The 27,007-nt window shown below is 35.5% G+C and overlaps 1 protein-coding gene across 2 annotated transcripts; it reads left to right on the forward strand.

Annotated features, from left to right (window-relative positions):
* The first annotated feature begins 4,238 nt into the window (after positions 1-4,238).
* On the forward strand, positions 4,239-21,348 carry LOC121367565 (serine/threonine-protein phosphatase 4 catalytic subunit). 2 transcript variants are annotated; one of them, XM_041491821.1, is made up of 9 exons: positions 4,239-4,323; positions 11,215-11,245; positions 11,737-11,860; positions 14,069-14,221; positions 15,368-15,541; positions 16,097-16,223; positions 17,496-17,685; positions 20,461-20,539; positions 20,933-21,348. In XM_041491821.1, exons 2-9 carry the CDS (start codon positions 11,220-11,222, stop codon positions 20,981-20,983), a joined length of 924 nt encoding a protein of 307 aa, XP_041347755.1. In that variant the 5' UTR covers positions 4,239-4,323; positions 11,215-11,219; the 3' UTR covers positions 20,984-21,348. The 2 variants fall into 2 exon arrangements, with proteins under 2 accessions (XP_041347755.1, XP_041347754.1); XM_041491820.1 differs by lacking the exon at positions 4,239-4,323 and adding an exon at positions 4,405-4,490.
* Positions 21,349-27,007: the final 5,659 nt, after the last annotated feature.

A 27,007-nucleotide genomic window follows, 5' to 3' on the forward strand; every position in this document is an offset into this window, starting at 1 on the left:
GGTTATATGGCGTCAGACATATGGTTAAGGACCACACAGATATTGAGAGAGGAACCCTGCTGTCGCCACTTCGTGGGCTACTCTTTTTGATTAGTAGCAAGGGATCTTTTATAGTCCCCCCATTAACAGGATAGCACATACCATGGCCTTTGATCTACCAGTCGTGGTTTTGGTCAAAACGTACCAGTACTAAAACGTAGGAATGCTTGTCAACTCGCCTTAAAACCAACTCGCCTCCTACCAACTCACCCCAGCGGTTGGTCAACTCGCCCCTTATAGGCTTATACATCGCCTGTAACTTATATGTACACTGTTGCATGAACAGGCTGACATATGATATGGAATATATGAGACGAGATTGGGACTTGTTTTATTTTGTTGTATAGAAGGAAGAAGGAAATATTTTATTTAACGATACACTCAACACATTTTATTTACGGTTATATGGCGTCGGACATATGGTTAACGACCACACAGATATTGAGAGGAAACCCGCTGTCGCCATTTCATGGGCTACTCTTTTCGATTAGCAGAAAGGGGTCTTTTATATACACCATCCCACAGACAGGAGAGCACACACCACGGCCTTTGATATACCAGTCGTGGTGCACTGGTTGGGACGAGAAATAGCCCATTGGGCCCACTGGTGGAGAACGATCCTAGACCGACCGCGCATCAAGCGAGCGCTGTATCACTGACTTACGTCCCGTTCCCTTTTGTGGTATAAAACAATACTCAAACTTGTTAAAAACGTTTTATGTGGTATGCAAGTTTTACAACTTATTTTCTCTTCTGAAGCTCTAATTTGTACTGAGTATGTGTTAACCCAAAATGAGTACTTTTAGTAAGTTAAATTTTGGTTTAGGTATGTTTTCATTTGGTTTAGGTACGTTTTTACAACAACGTGTTGAAATTAAATTTAAACTGATGTACATGTATAGGAGTTTCAGTGTATATTTAAATAAGACGTAAGTTCATCCAACATATCGGTACGTTTTGGTTGTTTCGTTTTCGTATGTTTTGACCAAAGTTGGGTACGTTATGGTTAGGTACGTTTCAGTATGGGTACATTTCATTTCACGAAAAGATGCTGCCATTTGGAGTAAAAAGTGGTTCGTTGAGAATAGTTTCAAAATATGTGGGTGATCACCAATCTGGTTAAAATTAGCTCTACTGGGTCTGTCAGTAGATCTAACAGCATTGTGTGGACTCCCATGTCCAGGTGACATTTCATCTATAAATAACAATTTTGGGATGGAATGGGAACTCTATTTACGTGCCCATATCCACAGAGGTTCAGACACGCCCACCTCGGATTTAGCCTCTGACTTCGCCAGTGACCAATTCCGGGGCAGGAGGTATAACAATTTTAATATCGACCAATTACATTTCGCCTTTTATAGCGTTATTCGGGAACACACAAATTCTAAAAATATCAGGCGAGACTATTTATGCAATAGGCGAACTTGTTGGTCTATTTCAACATTGAAAAAACAGGGGGAAAAGTGCAGTAATAAACTTTGGATTGTATACTAGTATAAACAGATTTTATGACTATACCATCACGGTTGTTTTTTCGTCTTGAAACGAATTTTATATAAAATTTTATATTGCAATTAGTTTCCGGCATACTTCGTAATTCAACCGAATCATTTCGTATACCCTCGGCATAATCCGAATGTTTTCAAATTCTTTTCAAATCACTGGCATGATTTTGCAAGTAATGTTTTGATTGGACGAATGAAAGGTCAACTGGACATGAGCTCCAATGGGCTGCTGTTAGATCCACATGTAATAGTGGAGCTAATTTTAATTAGATTGGGTAATCACTTGTGACATCGTACGCTTTCTATCTGTCAGTTTTTAGACATTTTTCCAATAAACTATTTACTTTATTTTTACTTTGTCTTCTTCTATTTGCTCGCTGGGAGCATAGGCCATGCATCAATCAAGGAACGCCACTGTTGTCTGTTTGTGGCCATCTTCTCCGTCTCCTTTGTTTCTTTTTCCGGGTCTTTTTGCCAGGTGTTCCGTGGCCTGCCTCTTCGCTTCTCCGGGGGGGGGGGGGGGGGGGGGGGGGGTCCATGTGATGGCTTGACGGGTGATGGTTTCTGTAGGTTTCCTGAGTGTATGTCCTATCCACCTCCATTTTCTCTTCTTTATTTCGTTTTTTTATTGGTAGTTGCTTGGTCCGTTCCAAGAGTGTAATGTTTGGTACCTTGTCTGTCCACTTCAGGTGTAAGATTCTACGCAGGCATTTGTGTTCTTTCTAGTGTCCTCTGCCTACTTCGCCATGTTTCTGATCCATAGAGTAACACTGCCTTGAGTTGAGAGGTCATCCGCAAAGTCCAGGTCCTCCAGTTGGCTCCAAGGATACCATTTCTTGTTTTCTGTGGTCTTTTTCATGATCCAGTCTTTGGCAAACAGGAATAGGAATGGTGACAGAAGGCATCCTTGCCTCACTCCTGTCTTCACCATGAACGAGTCTGTAAGTTGTCCTGCATTAATAACCTTGTATGTCATATCTTCGTAGGTATTTCTTATCAGTGAAATGAATTTCTTTGATATCCCGTAGTGCCTCAGAAGCTTCCACAGCGTATCTCTGTTGACTGTCGAATGCCGTCTCATAGTCTACAAAGTTTATGTACAGGGATGAGTTTCATTCCATGGATTGTTCGACAATGATTCGGGGTGTTGCTATTTGGTCAGTCTTTATTTTTACTATTCAGTAAAAATTATTTGTTGTTGTGTAGTAGGGGGGTGACATACTGTTCAAGGTAGGCCTATCATCTTTACATTTTAAAACAAAAGTTAATAATTAATCTTAATTAGTAATTTTGAAGCTAATTTGAAACAGCCCTTTTAATAGTCCATGTTTTATTATTATTATTATTATTTTATATGAACACGAACATCTCTTTCATCTTCCCTCCTGACTTTTGCAGACGGTCTGACACACTTCTGAACCAACTTTAGGAACAAGGATGTGCTAAAACGAATTGCTTTGAATGTGCACGTTAAAATAATTGACCTTGACCTTTGATATCCATTGATGATGATGATAACTAGTTTAACGTGCCCATATACCACTAGGGTTTCGAACACGCCCATCCCGAGTCCGACCTCCGATAAGATCGGTGGCCTGACTTGACTCGGGATGGAGGGGGGGGGGGGAATGGGCAGAATTTTGAAAGGTTACAAGCCAAAAATAAAAAAGGAATTGACTGCTCGGCCGAATATTTATATAATTTGGAGCATTTTAGAAGGACAGTCCAAAATTAAATAAGTGAAAGAAGAGAGGATCGGAGTATTTAATAATATTAAAAGAGAAGAAGTAATTTCGACATAAAATTTTGAACGCAGATCTAAAAGTTTAAAGTCCGATCGATATGTTCACGCGAGTGGCCTCGTTAAGGCCGTTTGAGTGCACAGCTTAAAGGGGCGAGATGGGTTGCATCCCGTCAAGAAAACCCCTAGATTGACAGTCGATAGACGTTGAAGGTGTAGTGCTGTGCTCAAATACAGATCTTGAGAAGCCGGATCCGTCTGAACGAGAGAGAGTATCAGACTAGGGTGTAGTCCAGTCGTCATGGGTTGGTATAGTGGTGCGGGCGGGCCCGACTCCGGAGGATACGAGATGGTATCACTATAAAGCAAGGTAAAGTCTAGAAAAAGAGTTGATGTCCATTCATCAAATACTAAACTCAAAATATAATTCTGACCAGTACATTTATTAAAATTACATTTTATTTACATCTAAATTAGCCTATTGTGTTTTTAAACTGTTTCGAATATAATCTGTCAGTGAACATATTTCGATTGTATTTTTTGTTTCATTATTATTAATTGCTTTTTGGTGTTGTTGGATTTGATGAGTTGTGTTTTTGTATGTTGTTGGGGGTTTTTTTGCGGGGCAGGGTTGGGAGTAGGTAGGGATAATTGTAATATACCATTGTGTTTCATACAAAATTATAATCTACTGTACCGTACATCAACCATTAGGGCCGAGCTCGTACAGGACGGGTTGGTTTGGGGCCCAATAAAAATAGCTCCCAAAATGTTGCCACATTGCTTACTGATCTGTTTCATTTCGCACTTTAATTTTAACTACGAAAATCAAAACCAATGTTATCAAAAATAACAAAATGCGTTTGTTAACATAACACATATATAATATTTTTGCGTAGTAGATTCGATCATACACCTATTCTGTTTTCAGTAAGACCCAATGTAGGCAACGCGAAACTACGAGATTTCACGAGAGTTCAATATATTTCAGGTTTTCTGACAATAGTATTTTTTGTTAGTCGAAGAAAATTTCAGGTAAAACTTTCAGATTAATCCAATTCGTTAACGTATCTGTTAAATCACACACATCTTTATCTTCTTTAAACTATATTCATATTTTAGATTGATGAGTTTTGTTGAAGACAGATCTGTGTAATGAAACACGCTGACAAACGTCATGAATCATGAAGTCCCGACTCCCGGTCAGATTCATGATTACTTTTCCTCCGATTTGTTTTTAATTTTAATTTTTCAGTTCTGAATTTGTAGAATCTCTTTTTGTCTGATTTATTTTATTACAAGCGATGTGTAGTAACAGTATTTTCACATTTAAATATTAAAAAATTGTCTACAATGTAACAATACTATCAATTATCACCATAGACTACATTCGACATGATTCGTAACATTGTCATTGATGATTGTTGAATTCACATTGTTGCCCCCCCCCCCCCCCCATTTTCTGATTTTCATCATTTTGTCCACAGCTACTACTAGTACCATAAACTGCATTTGGCTAATGACAAAAACACAAATACGATATTTATGGAAAGAATATTCTATATTTTTCAGTTATGATACATGTAATAAAATATATCCTAGCGTCATATGTTTTCGATACGATAAAAAAAAATAATTAATTAAAAGATATACGATGAGCAAAAAATTAAAATATAATAAAAACAAAACTTCGTACATACGGTACTACTTTACCTTTCTCAAGTCACATTAGTTTATTGTGAAAAACAGAGATAATTTCCTATGAACACCAAATTTTCCTCCAAAAACACTAGCTGCTAAGTCATACAGGTGTTTCCGCTATATTTTCACAAACGTCATATGTTTTCGATAGTTTCATTGGCTGTCTATTTTTGTCCTTTTTATGGTAGTGAAGGGTCTATACTCCGTGCAATAATTTACATCAAAATCTTCTTTTGAACATAAAATCATATAATGTTTGTAACTTGTAAAAATATATTGAATAATCTTCAGACCAATAGACAGTGTTCATTTAAAACATATTTACATTATATTTTCGTCATAGGCTAATGTCTAATCCTCTTGTTATACGTATCAACGACACCTAAATTCAGACTGTCACCTTAAGTACTCTGACAGAGACACTGAACTATATATTTTCAAAAAATCTAATTCCACCAAACCAACTTTATTTGTAGTAAATGTAAATGCACATGTAAACATGCCCCCACCAGAAATTACCGAAAAAGATCTTTGCTGTGAATGACATAAGAGGTAACCCAACCAGCCTTCCATAAATGTTATTGTTCAGTATAATGATCACGTGGTATATTGTCGAACTTTGGCAGGTCAGATGTCAGTGTTGCAGACGATAACTTTGCAGGGATTTGTGATACCTGGATTTCGCTATGTGAGGCATTTCATTAGTACCAAAATATTGCATTACGAAAAACTGATAACATGCACACTATTTATGGTATTATAATTAAAACATAAAGTTGGCAGCTTGACTTGAAGCATTTTTAATATTGTGAGGTAAAAGACACTTCGTTGTTTATGTTTAGGCTGATAGTGACGTAATATCTCGCATAATCTCGCGATACATGCAGTTACAAACAAAGTATCGAAAACATATGTCGATTGAAATTGTATGACGGTACGATATTCCAATCAGTCAAAAAAAAAAATCAACAACATGGACGTAAAATGTAAATAAAAATGAAACACCATACCATTGTTCTCCCTGCTCCATTTAAGCGGGGTGGACCACCACACAATTTTGCCGCCCTGCTTTAGTGTTTTGCTGCCTCCCTCTATTATTTTGCGCCCCTCTTTTATTTTCCAACATCCTACTATATTTTACAGCATTCATCTCCGCTAGTTCAAAATTCACACTTTTTCACACACTGAAGAAAAATTGATCAGTCTGGACATCAATGGAAACAAGTTGCAGCGTGTACGAAAATGTTGGAAACTTCAGTAGTTTACGACAGTTACCATAACGTAATTTAACAGTATTTTTAACAGCCTGTATTGTGTTTCATTCCAGTATCCATTTGTATGTTTAATACACACAATGAAAGTTATATTTTATTTGAGCAATGAATTAAAAATAATAAAATTATCATTTCGGCAATCTCAGACTGAAAACCCACTTATTTGTTGCCAATTTTGTGCTTTCTAGACTATTCATCCACTGGTTTCGGACAATTCGTCCACTGTATTTTCAGATAGCAGGACGATTCGTCCACAGTACCTATTCAAAGGGTACTGCAAACAATTTTGTCATTGAATCCAGAACCAGTCATCAATACTTTTAATTATATTATTTAAAACAAAAAATCAACACCGTTTGAGTCCATTCAATTGAATAATTTATTTCTATATATATGAATCCTATAGAAGACAATATATATATAATTTTTTTATTTAATTTTTAATAAACATGGACAATGTTTTGAATAAAAATTATCAACAAAACAGTTATATATATACATACTATCCATCCCCAAAAATGTGTTAAAGTTAACCGTAAAATGTAAATACAGTGTGTACAGAATGAATTCTTGTAATTTTCCAATTGCACTGTCAAACTAAATATATTCCAATAAATCAATAATCTATAATCCTACGTCATATTTTAAGAAGATCTTAATTGAAGTCTCCTAATAGGATAATGTTGTTACCCAAATTTCAATATTTCTATCTAGACGTGTTTGTTATACATATAATATAGTCACCAAGTTCATTATGTATAAAATTAACTTTGTTTCATTTATTTTGTGCTTGGATGAAATATACGGTAAATTAGTGTGGGGAAAAATCTAGAGGATGAAATGTCCAGAAGTAATTTTTGGTCGCGGACAAATTGTCCAGAGGATGAATCAGCCGCATTGGTTTTGGACGAATTGTCTCCAGCGCATCGGTAGACGAATCATCTGGGGACCAATTGTCCAGGGGATGAGTCAGCTGCATTGGTCGTGGACGAATTGTCTCCAGTGTATCGGTGGACCAATTGTCCAGGGGACGAGTCAACTGCATTAGTCGTAGACAAATTGTTTCCAGTGTATCGGTGGACGAATTATCTGGGGACGAGTCAACTGCATTGGTCGTGGACGAATTGTCTCCAGTGCATTGGTGGACAAATTGTCTCCAGTGCATCGGTGGACGAATTGTCTCCAGTGCATCGGTGGACGAATCGTCTGTGGATAAATTGTCAAGAGGGTGAGTCCGCCGCATTGGTCATGGACGAATTGTCTCCAGTGCATCGGTGGACAAATTGTCTGTGGACAAATTGTCCCGGGGACGAGTCAACCACATCCTGTTTTTGTCATGTCATCAGAACATTCATTCTGTCTTTTGTGTCCACTAACTTGTCTGATATTGTGTCCTCAATTGCAGACTTATTGGTCGTAATTGATGATTTTTACTCACTGTCATTTGTTTATTTAGCAGTTCTTTATAAAATATTAGAAACTTTTAGTTATTGGGGGATATCACTGCTTATAAAAACAATAGAAGTGGTAGTGTTTATAATTAAAATAATGTATCTTGAGTGCCAACTAATAATACACACCGCCTTTACAAAAACGAAGCTATTTATTTTTCAGATATCTTGAAATCTTTATTAAAATAATATAAAAATTTTGATCGGTTCAGCAAAATGAATGCACGTGAATGTCAGACCAACAATATATCCAGTTCAACTAACAGTTCAGCTTGTATATTTTTTGGTACCAGATACTGAGGGACAAAATTAGGGGTAAGCCTTTCCACAAAGTCGATCAACACACAACAATATACGGTAACCAAGCGTATACACCCCCACCCCACCCCCCCACACTTTTGTTTTCTTTTTAACAATTCTTTATTTTTCTTGGAAGGGCAGGGGGTGCACAGCCGCCCTCTTTTAATTTTTACCCAGCGAGAACACTGCATGCATTAACAGGAAAGGGTGGTAATTTTTAACTGCTTCGGGCACATGCATTTGAAAAAATAACCTCTCCGTGGATTCGCAGTTGGTCATTTTTAATTTTTAAAGCCACTGCATAATATAATATAGTTTTCTTAACTATGCACACTTGAAAAATTCTTTGTTTAATATATTTTTAGAAGGAAAAATTCAGTTAGTTAAGTGTTCTGGTCAGGTCTGCGTTTTACGGTTTTACCAACATCCATCGATAACACTTGATGTCAATACAGATGAGTATTACGTTCATACCAGTGAATAGTTTCAAACTGTAAAAAAATAATTTTCTAATGAATTGATTCTTAATTAACACAGTTTATACATATTTTTTTTTACAATTTTATGAATGTCTACTATTCAGTAGAGACACAAATTTTTGCAGATTGAATATAATAATTGAAAACAAAATTCTAACATCAGGGGGTTTAAAAATTAAATGATTTGGCCTTGTTGATCTGGCATGTGTGAGGTCATGTGACATGCACCAAATGTTAATTCATCTTCCTCCATTTTAAGTCAATTTCTATGAGTTAAGTAGACCCAATATCAGTAATTTTAAGGAATAAACAAAAACAACGGTTTTAGGTGTTTTCATTTTGTATTTAAATACTGAACTTTGTTTAATGTAAATTTATGTTCTCGAACTGAAGAAAGACTTAACAAATTAACGACAAGCAGACAACAACAAATCAGATGTTGATTGCGTAAATTGTGCACAAGAAAACAAACAGAATTGGAAGCATAAGGGCACGATCAAGCAAAATGCCACATTTGAGAAAATAAATTATTTGTCAATTCAGTAACTTGTGTGGTATAATAGGAAAGCTATTTATGTCTAGTTTCCTAAACTCTTTGTAGATCTTAGATACACCAAACCATTCAAAGGTATGCTGATTTTAGCAAATCACATTTTTAGACAAGAGTAACTTTTTGTCAAAAATATATACAAGGTTCGCACATGCTTGAAAATGCCCTAAAAAGTCCCTATTTTGATGATCTAGCCCTAAAAGGCCCTATATTTTACAGGCAAGTTCACAAAAGACCCTAAATTGGGCCATATAAGCCCTGAAATCGTCGGACAATTTTTTCTTTCAGAAAAATTAAATAAATTGCCAAAAATACATCAATATCTACTTTCATTTGTTAATCTCTGTGCTCGCTCAAACGTTGGTGTGTAAACAAAGCCAAAATGATACCAACAATTCATTCGTAAAACAACATCAATGTTCGGTATTGTTCGTTGATGGATTCATTCATAACTTTCAGGGAACGCTTGATTGATCATTCTAAAACGAAACATGTTTCTAAAAATACTAATCAAGAGTCTTAATCTCAGTGCAAACTAAATAAAACTGAATATTCTCAAATCTGAACTGAATCAGACATTTATGCCTATGTGGATTCTACATATTTATGTTTATGAAAATGTGTAGGACCGTTCTCTGTCGATTCCGATGGCCCACTCGAACACTTTCATTATTTTGTCGAGTTTGAAGGTCATTTCGTACAGCAAAGTTTTAGTCCCTAAATTTTACTTACATTGACCCTAAAAAGTCCCTAAATTTAGGTTTGTAATTTCTGTATGAACCATGATATATTTTTGTTTAGACAGTACTAATAGTATTAAATTATCTAGAAGACATATTTAAACAACTTTAAGTTTAGTAAAACACTACTTTATGTATAGAGTTGAGTGGTATACCGTATACAGTGTCTGCGCTTAACTTTTTTTTTTGAATTGCCATCCGGGCAAGTGGTGACAGCACTTTCACTTGTCCGAATAATATTTTCTAAAAAACCAACAATATTGCAACAGATTATAAGAGAAAACATTTATTTTGAGTATTTTCCTGCATTCAACCAACCCACTCTTTAAATAAATAACAGACATGCCACTGTGACTCCCCCACTGTCACTGTCAATACATTTGTGGTATTCCCGATTATATAATTTCAAACAAACAAAGATGCTTGCGTTCACCAAACGTTGAGCACTGGTATAACCGACACAACCCCTTCCTCCCCCCACCCCATCTCAATGAAATAATAATAATTACAAAAAAAACCTAAAATATAATGTTCAGTGGATACAATCTATGACGTGTACACATAACCAGAGCTGAATCTTGTCGACATGAATTTGTGCCCAATTTTACATGCCACTTACCTTACACCTATTCTTATGTTGGGCATATGTTTATATGTAAAAGCAGACCTACAAGTTTTCATGGTGCAAAGTAGGCTACATAGCTGTACTTTTATTTATTAATTATTGATTTAATTTTTTTTATTTTAAATCGGTCACCTTACTGTGGGTTTTCAGTCGCCCGTTGTTGTTTTCAGTCGCCAGGGGCGATCGGGCGACCGTTAAGTTCGAACCCTGCCGTATATACTGTTCAGTATCGGTATCATGTCAGTACTGATTTACCATACCAAGGAAATTTCAAAATGCTGAAATTTCAGTATTGAAAAATGTTTACCCTCATTTAGTAAAGCACTAACAGTATATCTGATGAAAGCAAAATGGACTGGGTATAAATCAGACGAGAGACTTGAGTATAGAATTGGATTTTATTTAGATGAAATTAGTGGGTGAGCTTTAACTCGGGCAGACATTTAATGCTGAGTATACCAAAAATACTGCTCGATATCGGTATCGGTAGTGGTATTGTATCAATACTGAATACGTTACTGATAACGAGGTAAATCACCTCCAAAATACTGATACTGAACCTCAAATTTCAATACCGCCCAGCTCTATTTATGTAATACATTTAGCTAACTTTTTCACTTTAAATATTATAATTAATTAGTAGTAATTAATTAAAATATGCTTTTGGTGTCCCTCTGTTGCTGAATTTATTTATTTTTCTATGGGAGTGGGTGGGGAGAATATGGAAGTCTTTCCCATAGTTGACCATCATAAAAAATGTTATCTTTAACATTTTTATTAATTTGTTTTTATTTGATGTTTTACAGACAAAATGAGTGACATGAGTGATTTAGACAGGTAGGATATTAATCATTTTCATATGTTAGTAGTACAACATACATATGTTTTAGTCTAGAATTTCTTGTGCATTGATATATATATATATATATATATATACATACATACATACATACTAATATTACTTGATTCACTTGAACTGTAAAACTAATGAAACAGACCAAATAACATTGTTATACCACAGCCACAGCAGTAATATAATCTTGAAAGTAACTTTCTTGTTGCATACATACCATATAGACAATCTCTTATTTTATCTGTATGACATACTCTGCAACTATCTAGTGGCATCGTTAAATAAAACAAACTTTACTTTTACTCTGCAACTAAATTTTATATAATGAGATGAAAGTTTTGCCAGCCAAAAGGTTCTAGTCTTTGTTGTTTGATGAAAAACTCGTACTTTTTAAGATCCTGCAAACTGTTCGTGATTTTTGTGCAGTAACATTTGCATCGAATGGTGTTTATAAATTCTCATACATTTATTTCAGGCAAATTGAGCAGCTTCGACGGTGTGAAGTTATTAAAGAAAGTGAAGTAAAAGCCCTATGTGCAAAAGCTCGTGAAATTCTTGTTGAAGAGAGCAATGTACAGAGAGTTGATTCTCCTGTAACGGTAAGTAATTAATTTCCTATCTGTAGAACAATGACTGATCGATGTGTTCACTGTTTTGGTGTCTTTTGACAAAAATGTTGCTGTTGCTGGACATTTTTGATAATTTAGTTTTGTTTTGAGGGAGGAGACTGGATCAGGGACGATTTTGTTTTCAAAATCTTGATTTTCAACTAAATTTGACATCTATGAGAATTTTTGCGCTGTCCGATTATGGTCCGGGTTTTGTCAAAATTTCCTACATTTCACACCAGAAGTCCGGGTTTTATACCAACCCAGTAATCCAGATTTTATACTTGGCCAGTATGGGTTTTATACCAACCAGAATTTTGGCTATTCCAACATGGCCGCGGTTATATTATCTTCATCACCATTGGTCAGTTTTGATCTCTGAGATCTGTCAGCAATGTAAATGTGCGTATTTGTTTGGACTACAGTGGCGTACACCAGTCGATGCTCTCTCACGTAACCGGTCAGCCAAACAAGTGACATCAGCGAAATTGCTAGCAAATTCCAATAAAGCAGCCATTGTTTTTACGTCTGCATCATTTAAACATCTGTGATATTTGTATTTTTGCAGTTCTTTACACTGTGTTTTATTTGACACTTGAATTTTTATATTGATGTTGATCATCACATTGTGTTTCCATTACCACAGTTTGACACCCAATCGCTGATGTATTTTTCGTGCTGGGATGTCATTAAACATTCATTCATTCATTCATTTAACCTTTAGACTACTGGATTAATTTTTAACAAAAACCACGTTGAGTGGGTACAAGTTTATAATTTTTACTCACATATATTCACTTAAATGTTTCATAAATACATGAAATAAAGTTCATATATGAATCGGTAAGTATTATTTTCGTGTCTTTTTTTTGTAATTTTTATTATTTTAGATCGGCTAATGGTGATTAAAATTAGGCAAAAAATAGAAAAAGTTGCGTTTACTTACGGGCATTTGTGGCCAGCTGTCCAGTATTTATGTCCATTATTCCCGATAACAGTGGTTTTCTGACCCGAATTTTTTTAAAAACCCGAACTACGATTCATATTGCAATATTTGGTAATTTTCCTTGTTGGTAAAACAATCAAATTTATTATCAAATTAGCTGTTACAATCAGCTATCGATCCCTGAAAATTACCGCGACGCGCCATTGTTGTCAAGCGAAAATACTTGCCAAAAATCACTTTTTGAACTCAAAATTTCAAGGTATTTTCAATTGAAAAAATCAAAACAAAAACCACTATTTTGAAAAAAAATCTTTTTTCTTTAATTATATTTCCGTTTCCGGTGAGTGTCGTGTGCAAAACGGCGGGAAATATGAATTGGGGAATGCACTGTATACAGTGTACACTATATCGTCTGACGTGACGTCGGGCGAGATATCTCGCCTGCAGTAAGTCAGAAGGTTAAACATAATAATAATACAAAGTCAAGGACGAAATATACTAGCCATAGTCTACAGCCGAAGACTTGACATCAAATAAGCAAAAAAAGAATGGTAGAAAACTTCTAACAATTAGAAAAGAATTAATATTTTTACTCCGATGCCAGAAAATTGGCTTTCTGGCCATTATATTTTCAAAATTGTCCGGGGAAGCATTCCCCCTGTACCCATGACTGTCTTGCATTATTATTTATAACCTGCAAAACAGTATGTTATTTAAACAATGTTCTAAACAAGCCTCTGTAATTTCAGGATTTTTTGGGGTGGGGCATTCTCATATAATGAGATATATGATTTAATGTTTTAAAATTGTGTAGCGGTCTTTAAAATTTGCATAGCGAATCACAATGCAATACTGAACAAATTGTTCCCTGCTGGATAATATTTGAAGATTGGATTAGTATTTGAAGATTAGATCAGTATTTGATTTATTACATGATTTATTCTTACTAAGTGGTGGCATGACTGGTATGTACTATCCTGCCTGTGGGATGGTACACATAAAAGATCCCTTGCTACTAATGGAAAAATGTGGTGGGGTTTTTTCCTCTAAGACTACATGTCAGAATTACCAAATGTTTGACATCAATATCTCAATTGATGTGCTCTAGTGGTATCATTAACAAAACATACTTGGTGGCTTTAAATCTTCCCAAGCCGGTACCTTATTGCATAATTTTATGTACTTAAACCATTTGGATATCTTGTTTGTGTCTGTATACCTGTTCTGTAATTGTTTTAATGTTTATCTTTCAGGTTTGTGGTGATATACATGGACAGTTTTATGATTTAAAAGAATTGTTCAAAGTGGGCGGTGATGTTCCCGACACAAATTACTTGTTCATGGGAGATTTTGTAGACCGAGGCTTTTACAGTGCGGAGACGTTCTTGCTGCTGTTAGCTCTGAAGGTGAGGCTTTTAGCTTTTCATCATTATTTAAATAGTAACACTTCTTGTCCGAGGGTGGGACATAGCCCAGTGGTAAAGCATTCGCTTGATGCACAGTCGGTTTGGGATCGATCCCTGTCAGTGGGCCCATCAGGCTATTTCTCGTTCTAGCCAGTGCACCACGACTGGTATATCAAAGGCCGTGGTATGTGCTGTCCTGTGTGCATATAAAAGATCCCTTGATGCTAATCGGAAAGAGTAGCCCATGAAGTGGCGACAGTGGGTTTCCTCTCTCAATATCTGTGTGGTCTTTAACGCCATATAACCGTAATTAAATGTGTTGAGTGCGTTGTTAAATAAATCATTTCCTATTCCTATTTCCCCTTGTCCGGCATCAAAATAAGTCGTTTAAGTTACTAGGAGGTTACCACACACCAAAAAAGTCTAGAACAGTACCTCGCTTTTTTACAAATGGTTTTTTTTAACAATCATCATCATCTAAATTTTGATCTTGTGTACTGGTTCAAGGTTTAGGCTCAAGATCATAAAATATTAGTTAAATTCAAGTTTTATGTAACCAAAAAGCAAAAATGACAGTACATCGATAAAAGAATGAAATGTAATAATGAAATATATTCAACCTTAATTAGCATTTTGTGATTTGATAAGCGACATGTTAAAGCCTGCTGTTTAAATGTAAATTACACACAGAAGTATCGGTCCAACGAAAAAGTGATATGAATGACTGGCAAAGAATCAACATGTTTGTAAAGGAATGATCGTTTGAATTGTAAACTTTATAAATGTGTTGTCACATATAGGTTAACAGGCTTGTGATTTATGGTGATTTGTATGTACATGGGATACCAGGGACTTTGCTTTTTTTTTCAGCCAAGCAGAATGCAACAAAAACTTGTGTGTTGGTCAAATTAGCTTTTTGACCAATCCGTTATGTAGTATATTTGACCAATTCATTTTCAACTCTACTTTCTTTCTTTCTCTGACTAAAAAAAAAATGTATTACCCATCACAGAAATTTGAGTTATGATTTTGCATCTTTTTCTTCACTTTGTTTTTGACTGTTTCACCCAGTTTACAAATGACCATTGCAGATTGTAATGTTTCATTCATATATATGACAAATAGTAAACTGTTTTTAATTTACAGGTTCGATATCCAGATAGAATCACATTAATTCGAGGAAATCATGAAAGTCGACAAATCACACAAGTGTACGGATTTTACGACGAATGTCTTAGAAAATACGGCTCTATCACAGTCTGGCGATACTGTACAGAAATATTTGATTACCTCAGTTTATCAGCAATCATAGATGGCAAGGTATGACAGTATTTTATTAATCATAGGTGTGTGCATAGACTTTGGCTCTCACCACTTCTGCTTTTCATAAATCTGGGGCCTAATTCACAAAGCTCGCTTAGGCTCTGCTAGACATCAAAGCATCCTCTTTGCAAGTCTTTTAGTATTGCACTGCAAGATCGCAAAATTGCGAGAGTTTAGTGAATTAGGCCCCTAGACATTAAGGAAAAGATCTTAACCATTTTAATAACAAACAGGTAAACTGTATTTCTGGTTGGTATGGGTTTAAAAATACCTTTTGATGTGAGATTTAACATTATTCATTGTAGTAGTACATGTCAATTCATCTGTTCCCTTTTTTGACTTTTAATGAAATATAATGTTCTGCAACAAAAATTAATTAACATGCATATATCGATACAAAAAGTTAACAAATATATCCAGTGGGTTGTCTTTAGGCAGCTTATTTTGAGTTTTGAGATCATGAAGAAACGTTATAAAACATGAAAAGAAAAGAAATAAAAAAAATTCTGTGTTCTTGTTTTTTCGTTGTTGTAATGTTTTCAATATTTTCAGCTGTTCTGTGTTCATGGAGGATTATCACCCTCCATTCAAACAATGGACCAAATCCGTGCCATAGATAGGAAGCAGGAAGTCCCTCACGACGGCCCCATGTGTGACTTGCTATGGTCTGACCCAGAAGGTTTGTTGCTTTACGACTTGGTACTTCATTATTATTATTAGTAGTATTTTTTTAAATCTTCTTCTTTCTTTTTTTTCTGGGTTTTTTAAATTTATTTTTATTTGTTTTGTAATCTGTAAGTACTATGTATTGCTAACTCTGATTATTTTTATGCTTATATTAAATTGAAGTTCCTCAGATTATAATTTTGCCGGCGTAAATTGGCGGGGTTTTTTCGCCAGAAGTCGGCTCAAATCGCCATGTTATTAGCAGTAATGAGACGTGAAAGTCAGCGTAATATTCTGGACCTAATACGATTTCTAAAACGAAATTACACAACAGACGTCAAGACCCCGACTTGTTTATTGTCATAGCTCACTTGGCACCTTGTTGCCGTGTGTCGGACAGTGTCTTTACTTTGGCGCCAGATTGTATCCTCGAGTAATCATGAAACGGATTATTAAAGGGAAATGGTTTCAGGGCACGAGCACTGTGATGCATGATTGATTTGATGACATAACATTTTACCTTTGTCAATTTATCAAAATCAACCAACAAATGTTAATACTCCTACCAGTTTCTGTTCTGAAGAGATTTTTTGAATACATGTAGTAGTCTAATGTTGACATTTTTCAGATACACCTGTAAATCGGGCTATTGCCTTTCATTGATGTGTGTCACACTGTGTGTTGTCATCAGTCAAGTGTTGTTAATCCTCGACTGCATTCATGTCAGTAATGCCAAAAAATGCCAATTAATACTTTAATTTTAATTTAACGGCTCACTATCAACCACTTAATAATGTCACGTTTTTAATTAAACATACAACTGTTTTGTTTAAATTTTATTACAGGAAGTAGTGTTTTATGTCAAAATATTACAATTAGAACAGAGTGTAAAATTCTGAATTTTTCCGATTGAACGCAGTTACTGGCAAAACGTTACAAAATGTGCTGATAAATGTTCACTTGGCCTATTTAAAAAAAAACTTTCTCCTTCTTCTGGGAAGGGAGAAGTCACTTCTACTTTTTCAATTCTAGATTAGGATCTGGTTCCTTGGTGTACTCCTCAGTTATCTGGGTTCTCAATCTATTTTTAATTGGTAGAGACGGCAAGCACTTGCAAACAAATTGACTGGTTGTTATATCAAATCATGTTTGTTTAAAATTGAGTACAACAACCAGTCTTTGAGCGACTGCAAGCACTTGGTCTGCTAAATAAGTCTCTGTTTTCATATTGGTTTATTTTAAATGTTTACATACATTGTTTTAATATTTTATTTTTAACATACAGATATGCAGGGCTGGGGAGTGAGTCCAAGGGGAGCAGGGTATTTGTTTGGCAGTGACGTGGTGGCTCAGTTCAACCTGGCTAATGACATTGATCTTATATGTCGAGCTCACCAGCTAGTCATGGAAGGCTACAAGTGGCACTTCAATGAAACTGTACTCACTGTCTGGTCGGCCCCAAACTACTGTTACAGGTATGTATGAACAACTTAATGTGCCTTATAGTCCTACAGTGTGGTCGGCCCCAAACTACTGTTACAGGTATGTATGAACAACTTAATGTGCCTTATAGTCCTACAGTGTGGTCGGCCCCAAACTACTGTTACAGGTATGTATGAACAACTTAATGTGCCTTATAGTCCTACAGTCTGGTCGGCCCCAAACTACTGTTACAGGTATGTATGAACAACTTAATGTGCCTTATAGTCCTACAGTCTGGTCGGCCCCAAACTACTGTTACAGGTATGTATGAACAACTTAATGTGCCTTATAGTCCTACAGTGTGGTCGGCCCCAAACTACTGTTACAGGTATGTATGAACAACTTAATGTGCCTTATAGTCCTACAGTGTGGTCGGCCCCAAACTACTGTTACAGATGTGTATGAACAACTTAATGTGCCTTATAGTCCTACAGTGTGGTCGGCCCCAAACTACTGTTACAGATGTGTATGAACAACTTAATGTGCCTTATAGTCCTACAGTGTGGTCGGCCCCAAACTACTGTTACAGGTATGTATGAACAACTTAATGTGCCTTATAGTCCTACAGTCTGGTCGGCCCCAAACTACTGTTACAGGTATGTATGAACAACTTAATGTGCCTTATAGTCCTACAGTCTGGTCGGCCCCAAACTACTGTTACAGGTATGTATGAACAACTTAATGTGCCTTATAGTCCTACAGTGTGGTCGGCCCCAAACTACTGTTACAGGTATGTATGAACAACTTAATGTGCCTTATAGTCCTACAGTGTGGTCGGCCCCAAACTACTGTTACAGGTATGTATGAACAACTTAATGTGCCTTATAGTCCTACAGTGTGGTCGGCCCCAAACTACTGTTACAGGTATGTATGAACAACTTAATGTGCCTTATAGTCCTACAGTGTGGTCGGCCCCAAACTACTGTTACAGGTATGTATGAACAACTTAATGTGCCTTATAGTCCTACAGTGTGGTCGGCCCCAAACTACTGTTACAGGTATGTATGAACAACTTAATGTGCCTTATAGTCCTACAGTGTGGTCGGCCCCAAACTACTGTTACAGGTATGTATGAACAACTTAATGTGCCTTATAGTCCTACAGTGTGGTCGGCCCCAAACTACTGTTACAGGTATGTATGAACAACTTAATGTGCCTTATAGTCCTACAGTGTGGTCGGCCCCAAACTACTGTTACAGGTATGTATGAACAACTTAATGTGCCTTATAGTCCTACAGTCTGGTCGGCCCCAAACTACTGTTACAGATGTGTATGAACAACTTAATGTGCCTTATAGTCCTACAGTCTGGTCGGCCCCAAACTACTGTTACAGATGTGTATGAACAACTTAAACCTATCATTTAGTCTAACACTCAGCCTTTATAGAGTATGTGGCAGCACGTAGCTCTGTGGTAAAGCATTAGCCTGATGCTCAGTAGGTCTAGGATCAGTCCCTGTTGGTGGGCTCATAGGCCTATTTCTCATTCCAGGTAGTGCACCACGATTGATATATCAAAGGCCATTGTATGTGTTATCCTGTCTGTAGGATGGTGCGTATAAAAGACCCCTTGCTACTAGTACTAATGGAAAAATGCAGGTTTCCTCTCTAAGACTGTATGTCAAAATTACCAAATGTTTGACATCCAATAGCTGATACTTAAGAAATCGATGTGCTCAAGTGGTGTCGTTAAACAAACAAACTTTAAATAGTATTGTTTGCTGCAATCTAGACAACTCATAATTATTAATCAGTGATCTGTAAAATGTACCACACATAGAAGTTACAGTAGCTGATGAACTATGTCAATTTTTTGAGTGTGTGTTGATAAACCTGCCTTGCTTTGCTTTAAGATATACATCTGATGTTGTATTTGTGTGGGGGTTAGGGAAGGGTTCATTTTGAAAATATGCTATAAAAAAATTAAAACGGCAACTGTTGGTAAAATTGAGTAAACAAATGGACAAAATGATTTGCAGGGCTAGCTCTGGAAGTCGCCAAATTAACCAATTGTGAATTTTAATAACAATTGGTGACACTTCATTTTTATTTGGCAAAATAATTTCATGTAAAAATTGACATTTTATCAGAAAATAGCTGGGTTTCTGCCACTTTTGAAGTTGTATAGATTATTTGGTGAAATTTCGAGGTCACCTAGAGCTAGCCCTGACTTGTGAGAGCATAGTTACTATTAAGATATGATTACTTGAATTGTGCAAGGAAAACATTAATGTTGCTGGTATGTCTGTACTACAGGATATTCTATTACAAATGTTGCAACTGAAAATTGAAGATTTTACAAAAAAGGACTTGCATTTTCCTCTATATAGTTTTGACATGGTAAGTTTGATTTGGGAGGGGGGTGGGGGCATGACATAGCCCAGTGGTAAAGCGTTCTCTTGATGTGCGGTCAGTCTGGGATCGATGCCCGTCGGTGGGCCCATTGCGCTATTTCTTGTTCCAGCCAGTGCACCACAACTGGTATATTAACAGCCGTGGTATGTATTACCTTGTCTGTGGGATAGTGCGTTTAAAATATCCCTTGCTGCTAATCAAAAAGAGTAGCCCATGAAGTGGCAACAGTGGGTTTCTTCTCTCAATATCTGTGTGGTCCTTAACCATGTGGTTGACGCCATATAACCATAAATAAAATGTGTTGAGTGCATCGTTAAATAAAACATTTCTTTCTTTTTTGGTAAGTTTGATTGTTGATCTCTTCTTTCTTCTCTGATATCAGTAAACATTCGTACATTTTGTTCTTTTTTCACAGATGTGGAAATGTAGCAGCAATTTTAGAGCTAGATGAACATTTACAGCGAGATTTCACTATATTTGAGGCAGCACCACAGGTCAGTATTATAATTGGCTTGAACCACTTCATAGGTAGAGTATCACCGTCCAGTATTTGGCACCATCACCTTAAAAATTTAAAGAATAATGTCCATTCCTTATTACAATTATTGTGAAGTGAAAATTTCCCAAGTTTTCCATTTAACTTTGGAATAAAGAAATGTTGAGCGAATTTCATGTTGTGGAAGCTAAATTGAAAATTCTCAGTTTTGTTTGAAATTGTTACATACAAGTTCCGTTTTAAAGATGAATCCTGTGAGTTTAATGTTTTGAAATGGTATGACATCAAAAGTAATGTTTGTATTGGTATTAATTTTATTTTTTTATTTTTAGTGTGTGCATGTCTGATCTGATCTGTAGAAGTAAAATAAATTTTTTGATGCTCATTTTAGGAGACGAGGGGTATACCATCCAAGAAACCTCAACCTGACTACTTTCTCTAGCCACGTTCTGTAAGCGTCACTAATCACTGTAACATAGCCATTATTATCGACTGCGTGTGGAGACGGACTCTGCTGCTGTAAACGAAGACTGGAATACTGCTTTGTCATCTGCGTGTTTGTCGCGTGAGAGAGAGTGAGCACAGTGTGCTTGGGACTGAATTTGCAGATCTGAGTTTCTACTCTTTCCAGCTAGCAATAATTTCTTGTTTTCATATTCACTGGAAAAGAGACTTGAGGTCTCCATGCTTATAAAACTTGAAGAGTTCAGGCGCAAAACAAGATATAAACCATTTTCTTTCTAGTTTTTAGTTAAAGCCATTATTGTATGTCAGTAAGGGCTAATCGTAGGCCCGCTGATTTGCTGCAAAACGTGATTGATCCTTATGAAATTGTATTGGGTAAATCCTGGGTTTTTTTTTATCAAAACGCGATATACGCCAATTAAAAAAAACAATTTTTACTGAAAATGAAAAATGGATATATCGCATTTTGCACCTGAACTCTTCACTTAGTCAAGACTAAACTTGAGCAATATTTGTTTGAGAGATTGTTTTTAAAGTATTGAGTGGAAAAGACTATTAAATCTTGGGCCTATATTTTTTAACCTATCTTACTGCTATGACAGGGAACATTTTGTTTTCAAAATCTTGATTAGCAATATTTCTAGTCAACTGAAAATTGATTAGCAACTACTGGTTAATGTTTTAAAATTATGTAGCAATCTCTGAAACTTGCATAGTGAATCGTGACACAATACTGAACAAAATGATCCCTGTATGATATTGTAAAACTGCTGTAGGTTATTGCGAGTGTCGTAGTTACATCATGATTACAATGGTTTTACAATATCTTAGTGGTACAGTAGCTTCAAAAATCTGTAGCCCAGTGTGTAGAATTTATAAACTTTTATCAGCATGGGGCCTTGGGTGTCCTGTCCCTAATGGTGATAGTATGCAGCTACACCCTCTAGATTAGGTGTCATACAGACATCGTGAACTGCAGACCATCCTACTGTGTCTAATATGTGATATGTAATAGTCATGGTGAAGTATTATTATTAATTTGAGCATGGTTTACGTCATTTCTCTAGCTCATCTCGGATCTTTTATTATTTCATTCACATATTTTATATATATCATGTTCTTGTTTCAAGTTGCTATATTTGTAAACATTGCAATCAAAAATGTTTTGTATAAATGAAAGGTGAGCGTTCAGTATCATGTGAATGGGTATTTGTAGCTTTACAGTTGGGCAGATATCAATATTAGTGTTATATGTTTATCATTATACTTTCACAATTTATTAGTTTTTTTTATTGTGAGCTATAAAGTTTCAAATTGCAGGCCTTTTGGAATCGAAAGTATGCACAATCCATTTATGGGTTGAGACATTTTTTTTACACAAATTCATTTACTTTTGCTTAACTCATCATAACCTTGTAAATGATGTCCTAAATTTAATACATGAATGAAAAATGGATTGTGCAGAACTTGTGATCGTTTGGCAAATGAAATAATTATTCTCACGATTTTCAGAGGAGTCAAATTGTGATAAGCAAACTTGAATATTTACACCCAGTGTCCAGTATGTTGCACAAGATCGTTTTTGTCTGTTAATGTCTCCCTATTGTATGTTGCCCAAAACTTTTAGAATATGTGAACATGGAAATTTGTCACATCTTTCACGTTTGTATCATTGTCTTGTCTATACTGTGGATTTGGTCCATTCCAGACTTTTCGGTGACTTTGTTTTCATTCATGTGACTGGAGATATTTACCAGTATTTGTAGCTTTACATACTATGTGTATATTCTAACGCATTTGTCGGTTATGAATTTATTTACACAATGTATGAATGTACAGGGTGGTAAAATTTATAAACTAGTTATTTTGTCATGAATTACAATAAAAACGAATTTGGACACCATGATAAACTGATACCTGTGGCTAGTGGTTGTTCAAGATGGACTAGTGACAAATGTTAACAATTAAAAACTTAAGGCAAGTTCCTACTGTACTGTGAACAAAGTACCGTATGTGATGACGGCATTGACTTTGAATCAGACTTCTGAGATTATTATTATACCAGTAGGGGTATACCAATTGTACATATTTAAATTTCTGTTACATTCATTACAACGTAACATCATCCCATTGATCCAGACGTAGCAACAGGAGTTTGTTCATTTTTCGATGAACGTAAAAATTACGTTGTCAGGGAACGTCATATGTGATGACATCATTTTATATGGGCAAGTTGTCTTAATGAGCGTTATTGTTTATGGATAAAAAATAATTCAAAATAAAGTATGATGTTTTAGTGTTATTATTAGCATGTAACATTCAGATTTAATTATAAGTATTGTCTGTTATTTCTTTTACGTTCATCTGGGTATGAACAAAAAAAATCATCCATAAACTTATGTGAGAACGGCTTTGCCGATTCACACAGTTTGCGGATAATTTTTTTGGTTCATACCCTGATGAACGTAAAAGAAACCACAGACAATCCTTAAATGCATATGTGGCACACTATGGTATTATAATTAACTCTGGGGCAATACTTTTTACAAGTCCAGTTGCAAAGAGGGAAAGTTGTCTCATTTTCTAAGTATAAGCAGCTACATTATATGGTGAAAATTAATTCATTTATTTAAAATGTTTTGATTTTAGTTCTGTTATTCTCTGCCCTCCATGGTGTAAAGACTGGTAGGTGGGGAGGGGGAGAGAATTTAATGGATATTGGTACGTTTTTAAATTTTTAAATATTTCTTGAAATCCAGTTTGTCAATGAAAGTTTTCCTGCATTCAATATATGGAAGTTGTAACAGATTTAATCATTTACTTTTCACTGCCTATTACAATACAACATAGATAATTATATATGATGGTTTAAAACTTAAAATTTGTTGATTGTACTTAGTGTTTGAGATTATCTTCTAATGTTGTCTTATGTACAGCAATTGTGTATTTGTGGTTTTCACTAACGTATTATTTAAAATAACTCATTGCAGTGTATTTTTTTTCCACATATTAAAATATGCACACCTGTTTACATGTTCTGTTTTTTGAGCATGGTATATATTTGAATATCCACCAATAAGTGTCGGTGAATTAATTTTTAATCCACTGATGGGTGGGAGCACTTGTAAGATTTTTTTTTTGTAAATGGCAATAATTTTACAGGTGGGATGCAGTAGTTAATCATTTATGTTAAGTGATACGTAGCCAACTGTTTGTCGCTAACGCTTGCTAAACTGGTTTTTTCCCTACACATCAAAGTAGATCTAAGATGACTACTTGGGGAACAAACATTTGGCAAAAAATGGCTGGCTGAACGTAGGCCTGCATATGATGACACATAAACCTGTTGTATAGATTTGTGTGGATTGTCTGCATTTAACTTGTTTGCAATATTTATTAATAGTAACGCAAGCTGGTGTGGATATGACACTATAAATACAATGCTGTTTGCAGATTAGCAAGATTTTTTTTTTTTCGGGGACGGGGGGTTGAAAGTTTGAAAGAATTGTTTAATACCTGTTAAGATTTTTGTCACAATTGTTTGATGGATCTTTAACTTAGGAAATGTACATATATCCTGTACAAAGATATTCAATGTAAAATAAATTTTTATTAAATTAAATGTTTGTTTTGTTTTGATAAATAGAGATTATTATACGAGCTTGTGTGTCGTACTGATTTTACGAAACAAGTGTCGGGATTCTTTTATTACCCCGTCACAAGTTTTGTAAAATCAGTACAAATCGAGTGTAATAATTTCTTTGTTATCCATATTATAGTAATGTTTTTTAATGAATAACAAGAACCAGTCTCGAAATGTTTCAACAACAACTAGGAGAGGACAAAATGACGTCATATTTCATATGGACAGTCTGAGCTAGGACTGGGGAAGCAACCTCATGTTATGTCGCTTTCCAAAATTCGTGTTTAGTATGGTTTTCAGAGCTAGCTCTGAGTGAGCAAAATATGTTGCCAAATTGTCTATTAAACTTTTAAAATTGCAGAAGTCAACAGTTATTTTAAAAAAAAGAGTCAATTATTACATGAAATTATTTTGCCAAATTAAAATAGAATTTGTCAGCTACTTTAAGAATTCAAATTTGGCGAGTGCCAGAGCTAGCCTTGGTTTTTATTAACTATTTTATCCAACCTCTTGGATCTTAACCCTTTTTACATGTTCTTTGGGGTGTTTTCCTGTCATTTACCCCCATCATAGTAAAAACTAGCCCAGGTTTTTATTTACTATTTTATCCAACCTCTTGGATCTTAACCCATTTTACATGTCCTTTGGGGTGTTTTCCTGTCATTTACCCCCATCATAGTAAAAATCGGGTCATATTTTAGTCCATTCAGTCTAGGTATAATCGTGTTCAATGCATGTCTTGATTTTGCTTCTTTTTTCTTTTTTTAAATTTGTGCAGCATTTATAGCAAGGGACTCGTGGAGAGATGTTAATACTTTCTTTAAATTTGTGCAGCATTTATAGCAAGGGGCTCGTGGAGAGATGTTAATACTTTCTTTAAATTTGTGCAGCATTTATAGCAAGGGGCTCGTGGAGAGATGTTAATACTTTCTTTAAATTTGTGCAGCATTTATAGCAAGGGGCTCGTGGAGAGATGTTAATACTTTCTTTAAATTTGTGCAGCATTTATAGCAAGGGGCTCGTGGAGAGATGTTAATACTTTCTTTAAATTTGTGCAGCATTTATAGCAAGGGGCTCGTGGAGAGATGTTAATACTTTTTTTAAATTTGTGCAGCATTTATAGCAAGGGGCTCGTGGAGAGATGTTAATACTTTCTTTAAATTTGTGCAGCATTTATAGCAAGGGGCTCGTGGAGAGATGTTAATACTTTCTTTAAATTTGTGCAGCATTTATAGCAAGGGGCTCGTGGAGAGATGTTAATACTTTCTTTAAATTTGTGCAGCATTTATAGCAAAGGGCTCGCGGAGAGATGTTAATACTTTCTTTAAAGGGACTATCCTGATCAGTGCTTCTAGGTTATGGTAGCCCCACTCTCATGGCTAGTGATATTCAGTGTTGATCTAGTAAATAACTACTATTGCCATGCCCGACTGCTTTTAACAATTGGTCTAATGTTGCAGTTTAGTCTATTTTGAAAATAGAATATCCTGTATCCACCCCCCAATGTTACTGTTTTTAATCTCCATCTCCCTCTTTAGGTGACATCTGATTATTACTATTATTTATTAAAATTGTATTGACTATTAAGTAAAGTTGGACTAATGAATTTTTAATCGTGTCTAGTAAATTTTTTAAATCACTGATCCCATGGTTAGTGGATTTTATAAAAATTCTAGAAGCCCTGCTAATGGTTCATATTTGATGATTAAAATTAAATGTTAGACATTTTCATGTTTAATATATCAGTGTCTCTATGAACAATGTTGTCGTCCTGTTTGTAGTAGGCCAAACCAGATTTTACCTTTGAATAATTTTGTACATCTATAAAAAAAAATGTATTACAAAGAAAATTAATAGTAACTTACAAACAGGCACATAACTGCACCCACATTTGATATACAGACACTAGTATTGTCAAGAAAATGTTTTTAATTAATGTGCAATATTAGGTATCAAAATAGCTGCAAACACTGGAATAGTCCCTTTAACAGACTGTATTTCATTATTAAAAAGGGGTGAGGTGGGATGAAGCTTTGTGATAATAACGCTTGACAGATCCAGGAGTGATGGGTTGTTGGATTTCGGCTTCAATAGATTCAGGTTTTCTCACATCCCATCCAGTGAGCCTCGACTACTATCCTGTCTATGAGGCATTGAACATAAACAATTCTACCTGTTTTTGGTAGAAGGAAATGTTTTATTTAACCACACACTCAACATATTTTATTTACGGTTATATGGCGTCAGACATGATTAAGGACCACACAGATATCGAGGGAGAAAACCCACTATCGCCACTTCAAGGGCTACTCTTTTCGATTAGCAGCAAGGGATCTTTTATATGCACCATCCCATAGA

This window comes from Gigantopelta aegis, chromosome 3 (assembly GCF_016097555.1).
Source record: "Gigantopelta aegis isolate Gae_Host chromosome 3, Gae_host_genome, whole genome shotgun sequence".
NCBI lineage: Eukaryota > Metazoa > Mollusca > Gastropoda > Neomphalida > Peltospiridae > Gigantopelta > Gigantopelta aegis.